This window comes from Microchirus variegatus (genome assembly GCF_963457635.1).
Source record: "Microchirus variegatus genome assembly, chromosome: 7".
Taxonomy (NCBI): domain Eukaryota; kingdom Metazoa; phylum Chordata; class Actinopteri; order Pleuronectiformes; family Soleidae; genus Microchirus; species Microchirus variegatus.
In genome coordinates this window covers 8,362,691-8,387,609 of record NC_139808.1, presented here as the reverse complement: position 1 = coordinate 8,387,609, position 24,919 = coordinate 8,362,691, and the positions used below count along the sequence as shown (strand labels likewise).

The following is a 24,919-nucleotide window of genomic DNA, read 5'->3' as shown; positions in this document are numbered from 1 at the left end:
GTCGTGCTCTTTCTATTGAATAAAGATTTCTAAGAGACTAAACCAACGCTGTGTGTTTCCTTGTCATTCTCTGTGTCTGTGTTTACCTTATTTACACATATTCAAAGTAGAACATAAAACATAGAACCCACAGAGTTGTGATGAGTTGCAGATAGAAACATCCAGGACGTAATGATGGATCCCTTCACTGACACGTCTGATGTGAGCTATGGGTCCTGTGAAGGGCTGATTGCTCTGATGACAGACTCCACGGCAGCTTCAGGTCCCAGAATTCTTAGCAGGCTTTGGAACAACTTAGCAGCGTCGCCTATAGTCTGAGAGGGAAACAACTGCAGTGCTGCAGAGATGTGGAGGAAAAAAAATAGGCTGTTTTTCTACGGTTTGAGCTACGATGTCATAAAAGCTCAAGGGCAACTATTGATTATCGATATTTTCACTTATTAGTTTGTAAATCTACCAGTAAACCTGCATTAATCAATCAATACTTTGGCTGATTATTTAATAAATAAACAAATAAGTGAAAACAATCATAAGTTTCTACTAAGTTACCAAGTCTAAAGCTGAATTTATAAATGATAATAATAAAAAGATCAGATGACTAGAGAAACTAACAGAGAATTCTTAGTCTTTTCACAAATTTGCTAAATGTCTTTTCTAGACAAACCCCTGACTTCACTGTGTGTAAAAACAAACCTGCAGTGCTGCAAGTTTTACACTTCATCAAAGGTAAGAAACATCTCAAAGATGATATTTCCGTTTTTCTTTTTCGATAAAAATAATCATTATGAGTTATTGGTTGACGAGGATGTGATTTTGACGTGAAAGTGAAATGGTCTGAACTGGATCAGTCTGCAGTGTTTCCATGTAGCTGAGAATCTCACCTCTCTCTGGGATTTTTGTCAGCAGGTTGATTTTCTGAGCGACTAGACCTTCACTGGAAACATCCACTGACCAATGAACGAACAGGACGCAGCTATGAAGGAAAACAGACAGTAAAACATTAAAGTAAGAGATGTAAAATGTTTTGACTTCATTAATACAAAACCCCTCGTGTCATGAGAGGTTTTTACAGTCTAATGATATCATCAACAACTCCATTCAGACACCAGGAGAAAACAGCTTTTTTAGACCAGTGCAGAAGCTACAGAGCAGCAAACTGAAGTCAATGAAAAGCATCCACACACTCAATCTGTGCGGAAATCTGCCTTTAGTTTTAACTGAAAAACAGACTAATAAAACTGTCAATATATCACATCCAACAACAGTCACTTATCAACACAGTAACACAATATCATTAATAATGTTTCCCACACATAATTTATTGTTTAATTTGGTAAATGAAAAGCTCAGATATTGTTACACATCCTCTCTTTTACACTGCATTTGTTACAAGATTCTATTCATTGGGATTTAATCATTAGAGTTACCAGCGCTTGGAAAATAAAGTATATATACTGTATAAATGAAATAAGGCACATGTACACATATGCTGATTATATTTACCCAGGAAGCTGCGGGTGATTCAGGGTCATGATCTCTGACCTGCAGCCTCCAGGAAGAGAGACGATAGACGGATACTTGTCCTGTAAAAAACACAGATTTAATCACACAATGAAAGTTTGAAGATGCTCCCTCGCTCTGGATCAACAAGTCAACTGGATTATTAAAGCTAAAATTATATGACAAGAGTTTTTTTAGACACAAGATGTTTCCACTTCACTGCATTTAGACTAGAGGATGAGTAAATAAGTACATATAGATTTTATATCAGCAAAAATGCAGGGAAAAATAAATTATTTTTTAAATAAACAAACAAACAGCTGGCATTTGATTTAGAATAGTTTCCCCAGTAGTTATTGTTTCTTTCATCCTGAAAAAGCTGCATCTTGGCTCGATTAGGAAACAGCACTGTTTTTGACCACAGCATACCACAGCAGCTTTGAAAGCAACATGCTGAGAATCATTTTAGTATAAAATATTGACAGATTTTTGAGGGACAACGTCTCCCTTTTTTAAAAGCTATTTTCACTTTAGTTCTTGTGTAATTACATGGCATGTAGCTCAACACTGCTGAGAAACGCTCACCACAGCTGTTTTCCATTGTTTAGACTGCAGGTGGCGCTACAGCATCTCTTTAAACCCTGAGCCCTGGACCTCATTCACGAAAACACACCAGCGTGTATAAACAGAGACACATTAAACTGTGATGATACGAGTCACGAGGGGAAACGGAGGAGTGTGAGGTTGTTCAGCAGGTTTTATAGCTGAGAAGTTGCTGAATGAAAACGTCCTGTTAAAAGTCTCATCATGAAAAGTAAAGGGAACGTTTGTGGATTTTATGACCCACAGCAACAGACAGAAGGAAACAGCATTGAATATCTTCAGGGGCTTTTGTTGTAATTAATTCACAAACAAGAACCTGCTGAGTCTGGAGTGAGATTTGATCAGTGTGTGATGAATTTGATTTATTGACAGAGATCACACACCAGGGTGTTTCCAGGACTCTTCAGTCATTACAGGTGTGTTCAGGAAGTCAGTGGAGTCTAGGTGACTCATCGCAGAGGCATGTTTTTTGTTTTGTTTTGTCAATCAGAACCAGGTACCTGTAAGTGTCAAAGCCCTGGGCAGCAGTCACTCTCTCTTCACTGAGGTTAAAAAGTTAATTGAAGTCTTTAAAGCTGTTGTGCGTAACTTGTTCATTAGTTTCAAACCATTTTCAAATGAGCTCACTCATTCTTGATTAAGTGTATCAGCTCCACATGACTCTCAGTATTACCTTGTTCTCACATGTTTTACTGTATGTCAGGACAGATGCAGGGAACAGTACAGGAAATCAGTGATTTTACATCACAGCACACAGGAGCTGTCGAGTCACTGCTGCCTTGTGACTTTGGTGTTTGAAATCCTTTGTTTGGATTCACCAAAAACTTTTCCATGATACAGTTCCCGCACTACTCAGATCTACTTGATTAAAGGTCTACTCAGTTTGGGCACGTTGTTTTCCATTACTTCATAGTACATTCTCAATACTACTTCTGCAGGACCTGCAGAGTGCAGTCTATCCCTCTTTAAATACTGTTTTCTCTGTAGCTTACCCTCTGTAGGGAGCTGTTAAGTCTCTGACCTTTGACCTCGTAATTTGTTCTGAGACATTCCTGTTACTTTCACCACCTAACTGCATAAACCTTCACATTTCTGCATAAACCTTCACATTTCTTTCAGACGCTGGTTTCTCCTCTTTGCTACATTTGGATATTTCACTTTGTCAGCATATTGGCAGTGTCCTCCCTGAGACAGGAAGACATATGTCAGACCTTTCTCTCTCTCTACATCTCTCTGTCTGTTTATTACTCGCTCTCTCTCCCACACTCCTTTTTGTCTCAGCTGCAGTTCAAATGCTGGCTTTCCTTCACAGCACTATTAGCCTGCTCTGCTCTACACAACTGCTCCACTCTCTGGGACACGCTGACACTGACAGTATCATCACGCAGTGACACACACACACACTCTCATAAACACACACACACACACACACACGACTCCTGGAGCTCCTGCAGAACCAAAGGAGGAGAAAAGAAGGTGGAAAAATTTGGCCTGAAGTCCTGAAGCCGCCCTCAAACTGCTGGTAATGTAGAGTTAATGTCTTTCTCCGTCTGTCCTTAGCTCCTCCCCTCTCTCTGTCTCTCTTTCTGTCTTTTGTGATTTGTTTACAGCCGTTTCAATAGCTGCAGACAAAACAGATGTTTCAACTGTTCCTTCACAGGTTCAAAACAAAAAAAAAAACAAAAGAAAATGCTTCTATTACAGTATTTAGTCTGTCTTTAAGATGACCTGACTTAAACTTACTGCTGCTGCCAGACAGGAAGCTGACTAAAGACCCGATGCTTTACATAACAGAAAGACCCAGTTTGGGGAAACAGAGCTCTACAGAAGCATGGAAAGACTGGGTTGATTCACTGGTTTGGTTTTTTGGATAAGGACCACAGACTAGTTGTTTCTGTCAAAGGTGCAGATTGTATAGTTAGTTTATCCAGGCTGTTTCTTATAGAGTCAGATATGCATCTGAAAACAGGGAACAGGAGGTGTGGTCAGTCTTGTCAGGATCATCTAGTACTGTCTTGTTCTCAGCTTTGTTCAGAAATCTGTTCCTGGAACTAGACTTCAGGGGGTTGATAACTGATTCACACACACCATATTAACAAAAAGCAAATACTGGGAAACCAAAAACAACAATATACACAACAGTAACCAGCATCTATAGCTCCTGCCTGTGTATGTAGCAGATCAAGCACTCCTTTAAAAACTCTTGATGGACAAACCAACATGTACAAGCGTAGGACACTCACAGTGAGCTGGCACAACACACAGCGTGTGTGAGTATGTGTGTGTGTGTGTGTGCATGGGTTTGCTCTGGATATTCTGACCTCCTCCCACAGTCAATCCCAGTTGCAATGGCCCTGTCAACTGGGATTGGCTCCATCACTTCTTGCTAAAAATATGTGGTCAGAAAAAACTGACATTTGAAGATGTCACAGTGAGCAGAGAATATTGATTAACTGGTCAAACTGATTTTAAAATATGTTACAAATCCTCAGTCCTCAGTCTTAGACATTGTCACATTAATAACAATGTCAACATCGTTTTTCATTTGTAAATGTTTTAGAGCCTTTTGTTAAAACATGTATTTTCAGTCATTTTACATGAACACAATGGTGTTAGAAATAAAAAGGTAATTATTTAGTATGTTTTCACTGAAGAGCATAAACAGTAGGATGGAGAAAAACTTCATAAAGCACTGTATGGGTCTCATTAAAACATACACACACATGCAAGCGTCTCCATGTTATTTTATCTTCTGTTCATGCTGCAAGTCCCTCCGTCTGAGCCTGCTCATCCAGAAACTGAATGGCTGAATATTTTCCACTTCCCTCCCTTCTGTTTTCTTTCCTCTGTCTCAGCACACATGGATCTCTCTCTCTCTCTCTGACTGGAATCTGGTTTCCCACTGGTTGCAGCTGAATTCAGAAGGGAGGGTCTAAGGGCTGACTCCATGATCAGACCTCCAGTCTGTGGAGCTGCAGACCAACATTTAGTTCACTCCAAAACAAAGTGATTGATAAAAAGAGAGTGCTTGGGTGCCACTTGGCAGACGAGAGAGAGAGAGAGAGAGAGAGAGAGAGAGAGAGAGAGAGAGAGAGAGAGAGAGAGAGAGAGAGAGAGAGAGAGAGAGAGAGAGAGAGAGAGAGAGAGACCTTATTGTGCTCTGGAAAACATAAGAATATAAATATATAATATAATATAAATATGTCACCAAACAATAGTGTAGCTTTGTTAGAATTATGAAATGTTCAGGGGAATATCTCCAGTTATGAGTGCCATGAAACACAATGGACCACTTCACTATCCGTGTCATGAAAATGACCCGAGCTCATTTATTACAGATCCACCTGCTTTATTTCTCGTTCTAAGAATGACGATCAGAAACAGACCGAGGGAATAGGTTGAAATGTGCAGTGAGAGAGAAATGGAAAACTGAGGTTATGTTCTGGGCATCTCTGTAATTAATTATTCTTTTTGGAGAGAGGGGGAAAGGGAGACATGGGTCAGCAAAGGGTCATTGCTGGATTCCAACCCTTGCTGTTGTGGTCAAGATTCAGCCTCAACAATAAAAAACAAATCTAAAAATGTTGTACTTTATACCAGGGTTTCTCACTCCTGGTCCTGGGGAGCCAGGAGACATCTAAAATATACAGGACAATGGCTCCTCAGGACCAGGAGTGAGAAACATTTCTTTATACTATGTTTTTGCACAATTTAAAATAAAGCCAACATTATTTCCAATTGTAGAAGAGCATTATAATATATATAAGTTTATAAAACTGTACAAAATAACTGCTATTTTGGCTATTTGAGGGTGTGAGAACAAGTGGAAAACACATCATATCCAGTTATTATCTTGTAAATTAGCTGTGGCTAACATGCAGCTGCCCACTCTATACTCACAGCAGCATTATTATTATTATCATTATACCTCTGGAGCCTTTTTTTTTTTTTTTCTCCACCTGATGAATGTTCAGTCCACTGGCCTTTTAGCTCTGGTTTGGTCTGCTACAACTCACATTGTCTGGCTCTATATGCTATATTTGTTCCACCATGTTTACAACATAAAGTAAGGTAAGATAAGATAGAAGATAACTTTAGGCAAAACAAAAACAAAAAATCACAGTCTTGTGACTACAGCTCTAAAATGTCACACCATCTGAAATACAACTGACTGACTGCTTGCACTACCCTGGAAGGGGAGAGAACATTTTTCATGATTTTGAAACCTAGACATTTTAATATCGTGATATACCTTGAAACTAGTTATAAGCTCACGATTAGCTGCAACAGGCCAAATTAGCCTCATGATCCTAGGACATTAGCAGAATTAAATCTATGTTTATTGATGTGAAAGCAGCTTACATTCCTTCAGACAAGCAAAAACCTATGGTCTCATTGGGCTTGTCTGGGCATTGACCCACCACAGCTGAGGATCAGCTACGGCACATTTATTACTGTTATTGTGGATGATAGAGAAAACTGGTTCAATCTACTCAAATGAGAGGAGGAATCAGACAGAAGACCAACTATCAGGTTTGTGACGGTGTGTGTGTCAGCATCACATATCTGCTTTAATAATGACAGGACTGCTGTGTATAGACCAGTCATTACACACACACATTCACAACCAGCCATTAGGACCCCAGCTGAGAACTATATGAAGACCAGCAGCAGCACTGACAGCTCCTTAGGTTGGAGAAGCTGCTGCAGGTAAAGACCTCTCTTTCTGCTGTCTATTTTCCTGGTCAGATTTAAACCTTAGATTTCATGATATCTGTGCATTTAATGTTGTGTCGCACCCAGTTTTTGTGAACTTCTGTTTTCCAACCATGGCTATTGGGAGAATTAACAGCTCAATGTGGCCATTTTGGCTTTGACAGCTCCAATTGACTCACGATGAGGAACAAGTAAAGTCTTGGATGTCCAACTATTTCTTTTTAGTACATATAGTAACCTATAACATCATTAATCATGAACAACCTTCTTAATTAAATTGATAAAATAAGTTTTTAAGAAATTCAAATCAAGTACAGCATTGGTACCTAATCATGTATTGTGTCCAAATTTAAATGTATATGCAGCCACTGTGAATCCCTCAGTGCTGGTTCTAGTCACTGTGAGGAAACATTAAACTTATATGTGCTACTTGGCAGGGATGAGGTGGTGGCTGACGATGGCCAGTCTGTGGCTTCTGGTGGTCATGACCATACAGGACACCCAGACCAAGAGCAGACCACACAACCAGGACGGTGAGACCCGCCGGGGGAAGAGGAGGAGGGAAGGACAGGGTAAGACTCAGAAGTTATTTGGTACAATCGAGTATAACTAAGGCCTGGTACAAAAAAACAATGACCATGTGTTGCAGGTCATCTGCAGACCAGAACAGGACGCTCCAGACCTCTTAAAATCAGGCTTGTCCCTGGTCCCAGTGTCCAAGTGGAACCCAGAGACAACCAAGGAGATGCCCTGTTCCTGCAGTCCTACAAGAACCAGAACCTTCAAGAACAGCATTCCAGCTACAACATCATCCCAGGTCAGACCAGTAACTCAGTTACTAAGCTTTAGCCCAAGTTAGCGAGAGCAGTATTTTAGCTATAACCCAGGTTAGTAAGACCATTATTTCAGTTTTAGCCAAGGACAATAAGGCCAGTATCTTACCTCTAACCCAGGCTAGTGGGTCAGTATCTCAGCTTTTAACCTGAGCGTAATATATTTGTTTTAGTGTTTATCAACAAATTTATGATATGCCATTAATAACCATGAAATCTTAATTACAGTAAAGTGTAGTTATACTGGAGTTTCAAGTCCAGTCAGAGCAGACCAGCTCAGAAATGAGGCTCTGCCCTGTTCCCATCATGAAACTCCTCGTTATTATAGCTCAGCAATTTAATGTCAAATCATCACATTCCACCATGAACAGAAGGGAAAACAATCTGAGGGAAAAGAGCTCGTCAGAAAAAGAGTCCTGAAAAACCCCACACAGAGACAAAGATCCAGGCTCCGAACATGAACCTCAGGCCACCTCACGTGGAAACATTTCAGTTTGAAAATGCAAGCATTAGGTGATTAGTGGTGATGGTCTGTTGTTGCGAACTGTGAAAGATTTTCCCTATTTTTTACTATTTGTTTCTGTCTTCACTGTGGGTTGAAATACAAGAAGATATCTGCTTTGTGTTTAGAGTTTCAGACACAAACTGTGATGTAACGACAACCAAACAGACCCAATTTCAGTTTATAGAAATAAAACATTACAGATGTCGGACCTTTGCTGAGAAGTCAGAGAAGTTTTTACTTGCTTTGTTTTGGGTAAAGTGAAATGTTTGTCTAGTCCCCATGGCAACCAATCAGCTCTGTTAATGTTACAGGATATTTCAGTAAGGAAAACTCACTCTTCATTCTGACAAAAACACGGGCTTGGATATCTCAACATAGCTTTCTCCCTCGTTTTAGATGAAGGTCTGTCAAAAAAAGAATTCATTACCGTTACACATTAAGTGGAAACACAATTAGGTTTAAAATGCGGGGGAAAAAACATTTGAAAGAGCTTGTATTTCCATGAGGATCCTAAAAGTGACATCATTTCAAAAGTCAGACTGAAATTTTGTGAGTCAAGTTTACTGTCAACTAATAAGATTTAATGAATCTTCTCTTTGAGATACAACCTCTTTTCTAAGATTTTATTGCCACATTTGTTTCCAGTTTGTAGTTTTTAGTTTACTTAATCTAATCTTTATACAAAACTAACAAAGACCGGCTCATTTTTACAGAGGTCAGGCTGACACCTTCTTGTTTTGTCTGAAAGTCGAAAGATTCAATTATTCATGAGATAAGATACGATGAAAAGTAGGAATAATTGTTTTTCTCAGAAATGGGTTTTACAGATTTTAAAAGTGTTGGTTCATTAGAAATTTAACTGCTGGTAAAAGAACATCAAAATCTACTTTGGATGATGCCATGGTTCTATATTATTTAATCACAACCTTACAATTTACTGGACAATGAAAAGCAAGAGCTTTGACAGCAAGACGATATTTTAAAGAGAAAAAGAAAAGCTCTAAAGTGTAACGTGTGCCCCAGAGATGACAGGGTGACAGTCTCACTGAACACAGCAAAGAGGACTGAGACAATAGAGAGACAGTGTTTAGGAGAAATAACCTGAGCCTCTTTAACTACCTGTGTTAGTATAGATGTGACAAAGAGCATACCATTAGAAAAGGACAGATGACAGACGGGAAAGACTGAAACTAGACACAAAGAGCCTCTTCCTGCTGTATCATAGTGGTTTACCGTCTTTCTTCCTGACTCATTGCCCATCACAACCTTGTCCTGTCCCAAGGTCTGATGTTGAAAGGTGAAGTTAATGCAGAGGGAGGAGTGGGAAGACTACAAAACACTGCTTTGTCTGGTTCTGATGGTAAAGTACAAGCTTTAGATTTGACTAGACCTACACAGTAATTATTGCAGCTGGCCTGCTGCTGTGGAGGATGACAAGGTTCGGTGTGTTGGGACCCACAGGTTGCTGGTTTACATTCGCTTTGTTCTGGACCTCAGTATCAACACCTACCTTACTCAGCGAGTCTAAAAGGTCTGGTGTTGTACTTATCAACAGCTGTTTCCAGAGATGGAAAGTCAACAGATTCATGCAAAGACTTGTAGGTGGAAATAAGAATAGGGGCGTCATCTTCCGCTGCATATGTTTTCACAAAAACATGAAGTCATGGAATTGCTCCTGCTTCATTCAACATCTCCTATGGCTGCCAAATAATTATGTTAACAGGGTGGACATTCCTTTGCAAATTTCCCCCTTGATACACCATGTCAGAATTGTAGAGATAGATTCAATGTGGAAAAACACTGTTAAATTCAAAAGATTGTGCTCTTTAATGAACTACTGAACTGACTGTAGTGTGCCTGTATCGTTTCAGGTAAGCAGGGCCAGTGTGTGTTCCAGGGTCTGACCATGTTTGACCAGGCCGTCTGGTCTCCAAAGCCCTGTGTAACTTGTCTGTGTACCCGAGGGCGTGTGGCGTGTGATGAGATCACGTGTCCCCCTGTGCACTGCCACTTCCCCTTCACTCCAGCTGGGGAGTGCTGCCCCGTCTGCATGGAGCCAGGTAGAAACACAACATGTGCATATGACATGGTTCAACATCCAGAGGCAACAGCGATAAACAATGTTTCTGACAATCAGACAAGTCAAGAGTTAATTTATTGGAACTGCAGACGTCAAAAGTTCTGGTATGAAACTCATCACCATGCAATAACATATTACAATTATTTATTTATTCATTGGGAAAAATATAATCCTAACAGTTTCCATCTCTGAGGCCTCAGCATGTTGCCCACAGCTTCCATCATGACTAAAAATGTGGTCAGCACATTTTAAAAATGTGGTCAGCACATTTTTAGTCAGTTAGTACACATGTTGTGAATCTTTTAATAAGTCTGTATGTTGGGAATACCACACGAATCAAATAAAAACTCAATCCGAATTTGAAAACTTCAAAACGCAATATCACAATTAGAACAGACATGTTATGAATCAGAAATAATTAGAAGCACACTGCAAAGAAAAAGCAATCAATCTTCACAATGACCAGTAACATGAGCATAAATATTTGATTCATAAGTTGGAAATCCTATTTTTATCTGACTTTAGTTTTAGATGTGAGCTCAAACTGTAGTGCACTACTCAGTATTTCTCGACAGAGCCCATTTTAAGAGGATGGACGCAGAATACCAGAGGCATCAACAAAAATCACGGTTGCAGGTTTAAATAATAAATACTTTTGACCAACCTCAACCTCAACAAACAAAAAACGACAAAAAAATACAAAATCTAATTTTGATTCTGTAGCAGCTAACTCCAACATCAACTAATGCAGAAAAAACAACTTTAACTGACTGTTTGTTCAACGGGTACAGTTGAGAGGGGGTTTGGTCCAGACTGGTCTACAGCAACAATCTGCTCTGTAGCTTCAACAAGAAACTAGTCTTGTTTCTGTCCGTCTGGACAAATGTGGGTGTCCATCTGTCTGTTTACAACACTAACACATAGCCTTCTCTGTCTGTCAATCTCCTGTCTATCTCTATGTCCTCATACACTTCCTTGTATCATTCTCCTTTAGTTTTGGTTATTTTTTCCTTATTTTTTCTCTTCTTCTTGCTTCCTCTCCTCTGTTTCTATTTCGTATTTCTATCCCCTTTCTTCTTTTTCTCTTTCAATATCATCGCCGTTTTTCTTCATCTCAACCATCTCCTGCCTCCTACCAACTCCTGCCACCTGACTGGCAGCCCCACACCACCCTAACCCCACCCTAGACCCTGACTTCAGCCTTGACCTTTCTGGTGACTCCCCAGTTCCCAGTGATCCCAGCAAGCCTGTGAGCCCACTGACCCCAGAGGAGATCCAGCGAATTCTCTGGCGAGAAGAAGAGGAGCATCGTGAAGAGGAGGAGCGCATTAGGAAGAAGGATGAAGCAAGGAAGAAGAGGAGGAAGCAGAGGAAGGAGCAGGAAGAGAAGCAGAGGAAGATAGTGGAGGAGAGGAGGAGGCAGGAGGAGGAAGCCCGGAGGTTGCAGGTGGAGAAGGAAGAGGAGGAGTGGCGGAGGCAGATGGAGGAGCGTAAGAGGCAAGATGATGAGAGGAAGAGGCAGGAGGAGGAGGAAGACAGAAGGAGGAAGGAGGCAGCGGAGAGAGAAGCAAGGGAGAGGGAAAGGAAGCTAGAGGAGGAAAGAAGGAGGCATGAAGAGATCCTGAGGGAGGAACTACTACCAATGTTGGAGGAGGAGGAGGTGTGGCTGAGAGGAGATGTGTTTCAGATGCCCCCAAAAGAACCTGAAGAACCAGACCTCATCCCTGCTCCAATACCAAGACCTCCTGTTGTGACAGTGGATGAGTTAAAGGAAGTGATGGCAGAGGAGCTGGAGGAGGAAGAGGAAAACATGGAGGTGGTGGTGATAATGAACAGAGGAGGGCTTCCTCCAGGCTGCGACATTTCTGATGTCACAGTCACATGTGAGAATGCCAAACTCCTTCATTTCCCTCCTCTGTCCATTCCTGAGCTCAAATCTCTCACTCTGGAGGGTAAGTCATCAACATTACAACTAGATTTATTTTTAAATGTTTAGCCTTTGTTTAATCAGGTTAGTCCCATTGAGATCACAGATCCTTTTTTTTTTTTAACAAGGGAGACATGGCCAAGTCCATTGACCAACAAAAACACACAGACGACTTTTGATTTATAGACTCGTATTGCTTCGTTTACTTTACAATTTATCTTTGGCTCTGTTTACTCATAGCAGTCACAATATTAATCAGGGCTTTTTTATCAAACTTGAACCACAATAAAATTAACAGGATCTAATCATTTGCACACAGGAACAAATTATGTAATTCAATAAAACACAAGAAACTCTGTCAGCAAACTGAAAATGACACATAAATATCCTGCTCATGGTTAATGGACTGTAAAATGCTCTGGCGTACAGGTAACGACATCAGCAGCATCCCAGCTGCAGCCTTCAATGGAATTCCCAACCTGGAATGGATCAATCTGAAGAAAAACAAACTCACCTCTGCCGGTATTGATCCTAAAGCCTTCAAAGTAAGACACTAACACACTAAACCAATGCTACCCCTGAGAGGAAAAGCCAACTTTTTCCAACCATCCACAACTTGATTCTAGTGTTTCAAGCACTTACCAACCAACAAATAAACAGTGTGTGGCATAAATGTAAAAAAACAATAAACATATAAACCAATGCAGTCAACAAGAGAGAAACCTGAGTCTATGTCACATAACAACTATCAACTAAATTGTGACGTCTTTCCTTTATGTACCATCACTGTCTTTAAACCTTGAAGGTCACAACCTATAGCAAAAATATGTAAAGAGAAACATTTCAATGTGCATCAGCTCATGCAGGCAGAAGAGGAAGGTGGTATAACTCCAGATTTAAGAATTGTGGTATGAAAGAGAGAAGCTACAACAACATCACATACATCCCAGTATCACCTGTTACAGGGTGATCCAATATCTGTATGTTACAGGGATTGAAGATGCTGAGCCGTCTGTACTTGGATGGGAACCTTCTCGAGGCAGTGCCCTCTGACCTCCCCCCCACACTGCAGGAGCTAAAGATCAATGAGAACAGACTAAGAGGGATTGATGAAAACAGCTTCCAAGGTAGTGATACGACATCTTACACTGACATCAGCTTTAACGTCACGCAATAGCTGACCAGCTGTCAACTATTTCCACTCAATATTTCCACTGAAAATTACACAGAGCAATCACCTAGATTGCTTATAGACTAGAAACAATGTTGTTTAGAAATGAAAGTACTGTGCACACCAGCAACCTGATTGTGGTGTGTCTTATTGTAGGAAACTCTCTTTAGCCCAGTGCAGTACAGACACAAACATGTTTATATATACACTGGTTTTTAGATCTGAGCAGCCTGGTGATTCTGGAGATGGAAGGAAATCTGTTGAGTGAGGGAACTGTAGATCCTCTGGCCTTTGCTCCACTCATCCAGCTCTCCTACCTCAGACTGAGCAGAAACCACTTCCGCACCATCCCACAGGGCCTTCCCGCTACACTGCTGGTATGAAGTAATGTCTGTTTACATAACCATCTCTCATTCCTCATACTTGGATACCAGCCTTCCTTCATAAAAGTACGAGTCATTATGCCAATGAAATGTATAAGGTATAGCCAAAGAAATGCTGCTGCTTTGGTGTGAATAACCACCAGTAAAACTGACCTGTATGGTTCAACCTGCAATGGTTAAATAAAAGAAGAACTATCTGTTTCCTAGTGGGCTGATGATATCCAAAAACCTAGACGTAATTTAGACAAGTGATTGATATTGATAAGTGAACAGGACTAGCTTTTTTTGGAAAACAGTTGGCAGTAATAGCTATTATACAGTACAGTGATTTAATGTCATTGGATTTTCTGTCACATTATCACAGACTTTTTCAAGTGGTAGCATTTTGCTGATGCATTGCTTTTTTTCTTCTTCTTGGCACTGACATTAAGACTACTCCACTGAGTAAACTCTGTTTCTACCTTAAGCCAGTGCACTCAACTGGTAATTATGGCTTCAGGTTAACCACAAACACTGCAGAAGAGCAGCAACCTGTAGCTGCTGTAAATCCACCTTAAACCAACTACATGCTATGATTTTGGACAGTTTCTAAATGCTATAAATCCAAAAGCTCACAGCCTTTTTTGTCATTAGTTCTCATTCAAACTTTCATGTTTGTTCTGGGTTTTCAGTTAATTGGCACTAAACACTAAGACCGAGGGTAATAAGAATGATGACTTAAAGTTTAGTAATGTGACAGATAAATGATTAACTAGACACTAAGATGTGTCTTTTTGTATCCAGTGGTCTTTATGCTGCCAATTTTACCATGTGGCTGAATTCAGTTTGGGCTGTATTATGCGTTTATATCCTGAAAGTGTCTCATCAAAACCACAGACTCTGTCAGCCAAAATCTCAATAATAAAGAACTTAAGATGTAGTTGTTTTATGACATACTCATAAATACCCTTACATTTGCTCTTATATTGGTCTCAATAAAAACATAAAACAATAGCTATTATAAAATAGATAGTATTATAAAAACAAAATACAATTCCAGTGATTATTACAGCAGACATTACACCATGGATGAGGGACATGGTCCAAGAAGAAAAAAATATAACATTTTGTTCTGGGTAAGGTTAAGGGTATGAATAATTTCAGGTGTTAAGATGAGTTTGACAAATTATTAAAGTGATCTGAATAATGACATTTGAATTGTTTTTATTTCCGTCTGCCTCAGGAGCTACACCTTGACAACAATCTGATAGAGGAAATCTCAGAGACAGTTTTCAATCAGACCAGAAGTCTGAATGTGATTTCTCTGAGACACAACCGGCTGGATGAGCTCAGAATTGCCCCACTGGCCTGGATCAACCACAGGTCAGACAATCACATCTTTACAAATGCATTACATACATTTTCCAGCTGTTTTACTTGAGTACCTATCCTTTTTTTCGTGGTTTAAAGAGTAAAGAACATTTACTCTAGCACTAACTTCAAGAAGCGCATCAAGAGAACCTACATTAGAAAAAACTGTTTCTGTTAATCTTAATAACCCAGTTATTTACAAATCCTCTCCTCGTCTTTCTTCTCTGCAGGAATATTGAGTCCATTGACCTTTCACATAATGACCTTTATCTGGTTCCATCTTACCTGCCTAGATCTCTGGTCCATCTAGTGCTGGTGGGAAACAACATAGAGAGAATACCTGGTAGGTGGGAATTGGTGATGACCTCACCTTACTGACAAACATATCGAGAAGATGGGAGGGCCTGAATGTGTTATCTGAGGATTGTCCCATGCACAATACCAGTAGGAGTTAGCACTGTTTATTTATTTATACATGACTCCTGCTTTTAGGTGATGCTTTAGTGATGTAAGGTTGTTTTGTTTTTTAATTGCTAGTGTGCTTTATTTGATGTGAGCTTCTGGATAGTGGAATTTCCCCAAAGGGCTAAATAAAGTGTCTATCTAGCTAGGACAGCATTTGTATATCAAGTTATAGTTCATGAAGATGGGTTTAGGAAATGAATGAAATTTAATATACTGAGTAGTCATTGTCAGTTTATTGCATTACTTTCCACTGCCCTTGAATGGATGAGCTCCTGGAAATAAAATGCTCAGGAAATGATACTAAATCCCTGTTCCACATAATTTCAGGGTTTGGCTCCAGTTCTTTTGATCGTGACTGATTTGGCTAATGTGAAACTACACCATAAAAACTACAGTAAAGATAGAAGTACCACAGTGTTGCTCCTGTATCTCTTCATAACAAGACCACCAACACTTAGCAACAAAGAGTTAGCTGAATAAACCAGCATGTCCAAGGCCATCACTAGTTTTTAGAGGAGACGGGTTCAAACGGGAGCAATAGTCAGCGTTTAAGGACTTCTCTTCTCTTGTGCAAGACTCAGCAGGGGCGTGGATTCTCATTTGGCTGTTGCACCTTACTATCACGTAAATGTGAAAATAATATCAGCTCCAGCTGTTGTTTGTCCCATACTCGGTTACTCTACTTGACAACCTGCCTGTTAAAAAGCCAAAAAAAAGAGCCACGTTTACATTATAATCAAAATCCGTTCTGTCACTGGTTAAAAATATAATCTCACTATGTGATCACAAGTGTATGCGGGAAGGGAGCGATTGGGGGATTGCTTTTTAGGACCTTTGCTAGTATAAACCACTGACCTTATTTTTGAGGGAGTGGGAGTGAGTGAGTGAGAGTTTAGGATTTGAATTGTGAATAGGTTAAGGTTAGAGTTAGCCATTAATTGGTTATGGTTAAGGCTAACACTTGATTTATGGTGTCCATAGTAATAGAAGTCAATGCAGTGACCTTAAAAATATATTTTCATACGTGCTTGTGTGGGCTAGTAAGGTTTTTATTCCATGAAGCATTTTGTCCACGATTTTGTGTATAAAAAGTGTTATGTAAATAAAGTTTGCTCTTATTACTAATAAAACAGATCATAGAAATGGTTTCCCACAGTTAATTTTTTTCCATCTCCATCTCACCAGGTTATGTCTTTGCCCACATGGAGCCTGGTATAGAGTACCTCTACCTGTCCTATAACAAACTCGACGGAGAAGGGACTGAACCCGAGTCATTCTTTGGCTCATATCAATCCATGGTGGAATTATGTTTGGATCACAACCAGCTGATCAATGTACCATCTGGTATCAATGAGATGACCAACATACACTTTCTCAGACTCAACAATAACAGAATCAGGTACAAATCCAATATCTATGAATATGTATTTATTAGAGTATGACTGTGGTGACTTAAGCACCAAAAATCTATCACATGTACAGTTTTTTTTTTCTTTTTGAAGGACAGTGACTGTGGTGTGAGGTTTACTGATAAAGTGAGTGGTGATTAGCCACCACTCTGCCCACTACCTTGGAGAGAGGCATATAGCTCTATGAATAAATATGTTCTAAGGAAATATCAGGATCTCATTTACAATAACTTTTTTTTCTTTCCATCCATTTTCCTACATATCCTGTAGTGTTCAGGGTCACAGGGATTGGATCACATTATTGTGTACAGACTCTCTTAATGGTCCCATTAATCAAAAATGGGACCTTATAATTAATCCCAGTTATGAAAATATTGTGCAGGTGTTACCGAGTCATATCAGGCAAATTCCATTTTTTGATTTTGGACTATAGTTTTTAAAATGATAGTTTCAACAGTGATTCTTAAGATTTTGAGATGATGAACTTGAGGAATAAATGTTATCAAAAGTGATTGAAATGACACAAGTATAGTTATGTACTAAGGAGTATTAGGAGTATTAGGGCTAACCCCCCCCCCCCGTAAAAAAAAATGCGGCACAAGAAAAAAAAAATAAGGCAAAAAAAAAAAAAGAAAAAGGAGGATAAACCACACAAACTTGGAGGAGGTGGCGGCATTCATACAAAATGAAATAGCTGGAATGGGGCAGATGCAGGGGTACCGATGGTTGCACCTACGTGCGATCCAGAGAGGGTATGTTGTTTCACAAGATACAATAAGGCAACTGATCAAGTTGCTTGATCCTGTCGGTGTGGAGCTCAGACGCGCAGACACTACCCCACCAGAGGCCCAAACGCGCTATGGCATGGATTCCTATGACAAGCTGAAGCCATATGGCATTGTCATAAATGGTTGTATCGACAGTTTCAGTCTTTATGTAGTGTGGATGGAAGCTTATAGCTTTTTTTTTTTTTGCATTACTTTTTATTTCCTTGTTCCCCTTTTCTTTTTTTTTTTGGTTGGCCCTAATACTCCTTCGTAGTTATGATACCCATGTTACTGTATGACAAATTCACCACAGTCGCAGTGACAAGTACTGGAATGTTTCAATTATTAGTTGCCCAAAGAACAAAAGATAGAGCCCAACATCTAAATAGACGTACATTTAATCATCATTGAAAGCAACACAACAACAAAAAGACTGTCTGGATTACTGACCCATTTATCATAGAGCACTGGTCACATGAAACATTTCATTATCCACACACAAGTCCATGCAGCACAGAGTTAAATCCAGGTTGCACCATGGCTTACACTCCTAGTGGAAAAGTAAAATCCACTCTCAAGCAAATATTACTGATCATCTTAACATATGTGGTGCAGGACATATCCTCTTCTCATTTATTTATTAATTCAAACCTCGGCTAAGGTTGCTCAGTTTCTCCAAGTGTCAATACAAACTCCTATCTCACTATATATATATATATATATATATATATATATATATATATATATATATATATATATATATATATATATATATATATGTAAATCTTAGTTAGTTAGAGATCTAACTGCCTCTTCATGTTGTGTCTTCCAGGAGTATCCCTGACGAAAGCATCTGTGACCCTAACCACAGTGGAGACTCCACACTGGTGGCCCTGAGGCTGGAAAACAACTACATTGATCCCCAGAAGGTCTCACCAACAGCCTTCTCCTGTGTACGCTCTTCCTCAAGTGTCACCTTAAAACCACAGAAAAGTGACCAGAGTCCACATAAAACCAAACACTAGAAGAAATTCTTCATATGAAGATACTGGAAGTTTAAGTGCCAAAGGCTGTGATAACCTAAAATCAATATTCTCTCATTAGCTTACTCTGATGCTCTGTTATGAAATAACATTTTAAAATAATAAGAACATTACTCCCACAAAGGAAATCACATTATAGTCTGATGTATAAATTGGACATGCTGGAAATATATGCATCACTGATCTCATTTTCCTTATGGCAATGTCTTGTCCTGACACATTCTTGGACTGCACCTTTACAAGCTACATAACAATAAGACTTTCTTCCTTTCTGGCTCCCACATTCATTTCGGGTAAGTTGTTACCAGCCTCAACTTAAACAAATGAAGGTGACAGAACATGTTCAGATTTCAAAATCGAAGACATGTGCGTCCTTCTGTGGAATGTCAAACTCCCTCAAATGGAAAGAATCCCTCAAACATACACAGTAAAACGAAACTGCTAATAAAGAAATGGAAAGAAGTCTATAAAGTGATACTGCGAGCACAGCACATTATTTTTAACCTCACCACCTTAATGTTCCATTGCTCAGCTTAGTTCCATTCCAGTGTCTTTCATAAAATCTCTTAACATAGAAAGACATTTCATATGCAGCAACTTCTCACAATCAAGTTACAGTAAATAACGTGTGATGCATTTATCAAGTTCATGGTGTTTATGATTCAGAGGGTTAAAGGATTAATTTTAAGTGAAGGCTGGCAGAGAGCTAATCCCTTAAACTGATGAAGAGATGGAAGGTGTAATGACATGTCCGCCTATTTTTCTGAAACCTTTATACTGTTATTTAAATGTATGCCTTATGCAAGAAATCACTAAAGCCTCTTTAAATGCTGCTGGTTTAGTTTCATATTACAGCATTAGATTTCACATGCCGATAGCACATCTACAACACTCAATGCATGTATTGTGAATGATCAGGCAATTGTATGCTTCAAACACATTTCCACCTCAGTCTGTTATACTGAGTGACAGTGAGCTACATACATACTTAACAACAAGAGTGATGTTCTCCTGACTTCTAGATCACCTGCTTTTTATTAAATAGGATACTGTTCCTTGTAATTGCCAGGATTGTGTGATTAATTTCACTGTTGAAATGCCATGATGAGCAGCAGGTTTGCTTTTGAGTTTCATGGGGATCAGTATGCCCACAGGGACTATGTGGCCTGAGGAAACAGTCACTCAAACAATTGCCTTTTTTCTTTAACAGTCCTGGGAAAAAATGTAAGTGTTGAGAGGTGGGAGCCCCCTGGTCCCAGATAACTTTTCCCCACTGCAAATTTTCGCCCTCAAAGCTTGTCTTAGGTGATGTCCTTCAGGATCTTTCGTGCAGAAACACTGTGACACCTCATGGACTATACTATAATTCTATGTTTATCCTTCAACCTGTATGTATGCAAAAACAGCCTAGACAGAGAATAAAAGAAAGATTCTGCACCTTGGGAAAAGTAAATCCTTTATGTATGAGGGATGAAAGATATGGATTATTACATGTTCTGACAGTACTTATACTTTAAATACTATTGATGTGCATTGGATGTACTGAAATAAATAAAAAAGAAAAAGATTTAAGATTTTGTTATTACCATACCATGACATGTTTGACCAATACATTCTTCTTATTACTCTTACAATTATGCCTAATTTTTACGATAACATTTTTTGAGAATCATGTTCTATAGCTATAACAATGCCTCAGAGCTAAAGCTTGACGTTCCTGTGTCGTCTTGTTCAGACAAATCTTGCAGAACATAACACAAATTAATAATTACATAAATAATAGTCTGTTTCTGTTTTGCTGTGAGGAGATCTATAATAACACAGAGAAAATTGTCAGTTGCCACTGACTCTGAAGGCTACTATGTACAACCTTAAGAACAGTATGACTTAACGAGAATCATCTGTTTTAACACGTCATTCAATAAATTTTCCTGTGGGGACAGAAAATGTCAGCTATTCCCATTTCAGCTTTAAAAATGTCTTGATGTTATAACGCAAATCAGCGTCATTATGTTCTCATTACTGCCTCATTTCCACCAACATCAAGTGAATGAAAAATAATCAAAAGATTTGTACAATATATTACTATAGATGCATGACTTAAAGCATATTACTAAACTATACTTTTATCGTCTGGGAACCACTGTCAATGAGCACAACAACAGACTTGTTTGAATAACTGTACAAAGAAGTCTGAATAATGATTCAGAATTCTGGAACCAGGCTACATAAAACCTCAACTTCCCATCTGGAAAACTGGAACACCTTGATGTTTTTAGGATTAGACACATGTTGACACTGACTGCAAATACTTAACCTGTGAGGTACATGAGTCACATATCCAAACAGGAACTTAAGACAGTGGATGGATCTGAATCCCTTTACTGTCAGTAGACTGAAGTAATTACATTTACTTTCATATTATCAAATTAACACTTAAGGCCCCAGCTCAAGCTACAATGACTATTAAAGAATAAGTCATAAAATGCCACGATCTTTGCCTCATGTCTTCTCCCCTTCATGCCATACGCATTCAATGAAGGGTGTAATTATCAGAACAGGAATGGCCAACTTTATCATAATACTTTCCTCTCAAAGCCTGATGATGAGGATCGTTTACTTCAGTAGCAGACAGATCTAAACGGCAACCAAAAACCAAAAATGTGAAGAGGACAAAAACCGCAGCTATTTTTTTGGCAATACAATTTGGAAATATTAGATAATTATACATGCATAAATACATTTAAATGAAGAAAAGCAATTAAAACAATAATCAATAAAGGTTGGTAACTTTCTAGAAGGTGGCAGTCGCCATCTTATCGTACTTGAGCAGGAACATTTTCTCCCAATGAGCCAGCACTCAGCCATCAAAAGATTTTCCCGTAGAAAAGAAAGAACCTGTCTGTTCCTGCCAACATGAACAGCTGCTGTGTTCATTATTTTCACACACAGACACACAACTGAATACTCAACAGCCACCTGATCTTGTTCCTCAAGGTGAAGACAACAACACTACGTCATAGCTTCAGTTTTATGCAACAAGCAGACAATTTATCAGGCGCAGAAGTAGCTTTTAAGGTCCATCATGCGACATTACGCAAACATTAACTATGCAAATATCGTAGAACACCAACGTCTTGAGCAGAGAGTGATGTCACTCTCCTGTGTGAATGCATTCGAGTACCACAGAAAATGTTAAACTGAATATAAATGTGCTGCATTCAGACTGGGGCTGTTTGCCATGTTCAAATGACAAGCAATTTTGAATCCTCCCCGTCATATTCAGGACCTGAACATTCGTCTGATGTGCAGCCCTGCTGCACAGCACTGCAAGCAATGCTCCGCTTCACTTGTGGGTAGCAGCAGTTAATATTTCCTGGCAACAAATTGCCCCTAAGGCACAGAAGCAACAACGGCCCTGAGGCAACTCATTGGCACCCCCAGTGCCCTGCAAGTTGCCCCACTGACTCACAGCTGTAAAGGCTCAGATGGAGAAAATTCTCCCTGTTCAGAGCCCTCACAGACATCTAATGGTTGGAAAGTATGAGATCCAGAAAGGGAAGAGACTTTTGAAGTGTCTCCCGTCAGAAAGGCAGACCATCTCACATCAGGAAGCAATCTCTAACATTTAATTTGTAGTTTGAGTACTGTAATTCAAACAATTGCACCATCCTTTTTTTCTCATTGCCACAAACCAATTCCGTCTTTTAAAAAGCTACTGAATGAAACATTTCTGAGGAAGAGGAGTCATCTACGAAATATGAGGTTTTCATGCATCAGAACCCACTCAACTGAAGAGAGTGGCAGACAGAAAATCATATAAAACAAAAGTTCAAAGGTTTTAAACGGGTTTTACAGACAGATGGACAAATGATCTTCAGGCTTACTTATACATACTTATAGACTCATGATCCTTACTGTGTAGAACTCAGCCTGTGTCGTTTAAGGGCAGACAAAGCTCAAACCTCTCAGAAAGATATTTGCATCAGGTTCTAATCAAATCCTTACAGTGTTTGAGAAAATTGTATCCTTTAATCTTAAAATCTGGCTCGTAACAGGGTATTGTTTCAGTGCACAGTCATAGAGCTGTGATTATAAGGAACTGGAAAACTGAGGTCTGAGGTTTCATCAGGGTAATCATAAATGTGGGCTTGCTTAGTAGGAGCTTATGCTTGACTTGGTTACATTGGAATTGTAAGGTAGACATATTAATGCTAATATGCAGCTTATCTAAGTGTTGACTGATTCATTTAAGCTGAGGTTGGTAAGAAGAACAACAAACATTTATATGGGAAATTCTTTTCTTTCATGCATATCCTTCTCAATTGGTAAGATCAACAATGTTCTGGTGTTTGGTGGATTGATGATTCCTACTGTCCAGTTTTATACTGAGTAACAAAAATTCCCCAGACACACTGTGGGAATTGTGAAAAAGTCCAGGCACAAAAGTATATTGGAAATGATTACTCATTTTTGCCAACTGTTTATTTATCAGTCTGGTGATGGAAATTTTAAGTAGAATACAATTAAACCTGAGAAAGGTGCCAAGACAATTTTTATTATAAATATAAAATAAATATGAAGCGTAAAATGAATTATTCTAATAATATTTATTAATATTTGTAGCAGGATTGTGCCAAGTATGCAACACCTGGGTAACAACTGAGAAAACTGCAGGAACTACTCTTGGTAAATGAAGTTTAGGAATTTTCTTTAAATAGCATGTTGAACATCCAGGGATTTAGCCAGCTCCATGATGATGAGATGATAATTTAACCAGATCTTTGATGATTTGGAAAATGTGACAAGATGTACTGAAAGCAGAACACAGACTCACTCCCACTGGCCAAACCAGGGCATAGTTGGATGGTCTGGCTTTGCCATAAGTTGCCTCATGCTGGCATTCCAGCTCAGCTCAGCAGAAAATACTAGTCCTGGAAAAAAAGGAACAGAATAACGCATGAAGCCCTGAGGGAGCAAACTCCTGTTAGCTTTTCCATTCTTGGGAGGTATTTCTCATTTCTCAAAGCCTCAAAGCTTAGACTAAAGATTTTCTTGTTGTACCTTGTTGTAATTATGCAGGATACAACACAAAGGCTTCTCCCCCGTCTCTGCTTTACAGTTAAGAAAGAAATCTATTGTTACACACAGAGAAACCTGACTCCGATGGTAATTGTGTATCACCTTAGGTCAGTATGACATTCAGCACATTTTCTTGTGGGGCATCAGTTGTTGAGTCCCATCTCTAGAAATGAGCATCAGTGCTTGCAACAAATCTGTCTTGCATGTGTTCCTTACGTCTTTATTTGGAGATTAAAAGAGCATTAACAGATATGCAGTGCTCAGTGATGTTGTATTTGGCACCTGGTCTATAAACGGAGAACTGTCACTGATGAAGAACTTCAGAAAAATAAAGATTGATGAACTGAGAACTGGAGATGTTCAGTAAATTCCTATTCACACATGTTTCATGTAAACATTTGGATATTCTGCCACACAGTTGGTATGGATGAAAAAAGAATATACAGGGAGTGTTGCCTTCATCAATGTGGTTGTCTTAAAAAATGTATTTTGCCACAGTTAAATCATTTAAATTAACTAACGAGTTCATGAAAATCTGCAAATGGTTTTAAAAAACCTCAAGACTGTGGAATAAATCTCCCCAAATCTATATTTTCTTTCAGTGCTTGCAGTGTCTTTGTATGTTGTCATCTACTTTTTAGGGGATATTGTAAAATGGGACCAATAATGAACAGTTAAGCAAGCACATCTACTAGCATCTCTTCATCTTAAACATAATTTTACTCTCATTGATGTTTATCTAAACACACCATAGACCAATGGCTCATTTTTTGGCAAGTCGGTTTCTATCAAACAGCCAGATGAAGAAATTCATTGAACACGACAGATGGCATCATCTTAAAATTCCTTGCAATGCCAGCCCACCTCCAACCCGACTGTTAACGTTTCATTCACAAAATCCACACTGTCCTTGTTCAACAGCCTCACACGTCTTGTTCAACACCATGCCAACAGCCTTCAGTGTAAAAAACATTCACGCTGATGAAGAATATTTGATATGGAAACTAGCCACAGAGGGAGGGGAGGTGACAGACCTACCAGAGTGTTCTGTATAAAGACTTCAAAGCTTCAGGAGCCTGAATTTA

The 24,919-nt window shown here is 39.2% G+C and overlaps 2 protein-coding genes across 2 annotated transcripts in view; one reads left to right on the top strand and one right to left on the bottom strand.

Annotated features, from left to right (window-relative positions):
* Positions 1–206: 206 nt before the first annotated feature.
* cenpp (centromere protein P) overlaps positions 207–24,919 on the bottom strand; it is a gene marked incomplete at both ends in the record, with an annotated part of 67,233 nt that continues 42,520 nt past the window's right edge. The window contains 3 exons of the mRNA XM_083892630.1: positions 207–337; positions 882–973; positions 1,504–1,583. Coding sequence (XP_083748756.1) covers positions 207–337; positions 882–973; positions 1,504–1,583 — 303 coding nt within the window. The remainder of the gene's footprint in view (positions 338–881; positions 974–1,503; positions 1,584–24,919) is intronic.
* Positions 3,529–20,096, top strand: ecm2 (extracellular matrix protein 2, female organ and adipocyte specific). The gene is made up of 12 exons (XM_083892405.1): positions 3,529–3,625; positions 7,257–7,391; positions 7,469–7,636; positions 10,029–10,217; positions 11,425–12,189; positions 12,594–12,709; positions 13,156–13,291; positions 13,555–13,712; positions 14,941–15,080; positions 15,299–15,411; positions 16,719–16,932; positions 18,542–20,096. Exons 2-12 carry the CDS (start codon positions 7,259–7,261, stop codon positions 18,732–18,734), a joined length of 2,325 nt encoding a protein of 774 aa, XP_083748531.1. The 5' UTR covers positions 3,529–3,625; positions 7,257–7,258; the 3' UTR covers positions 18,735–20,096.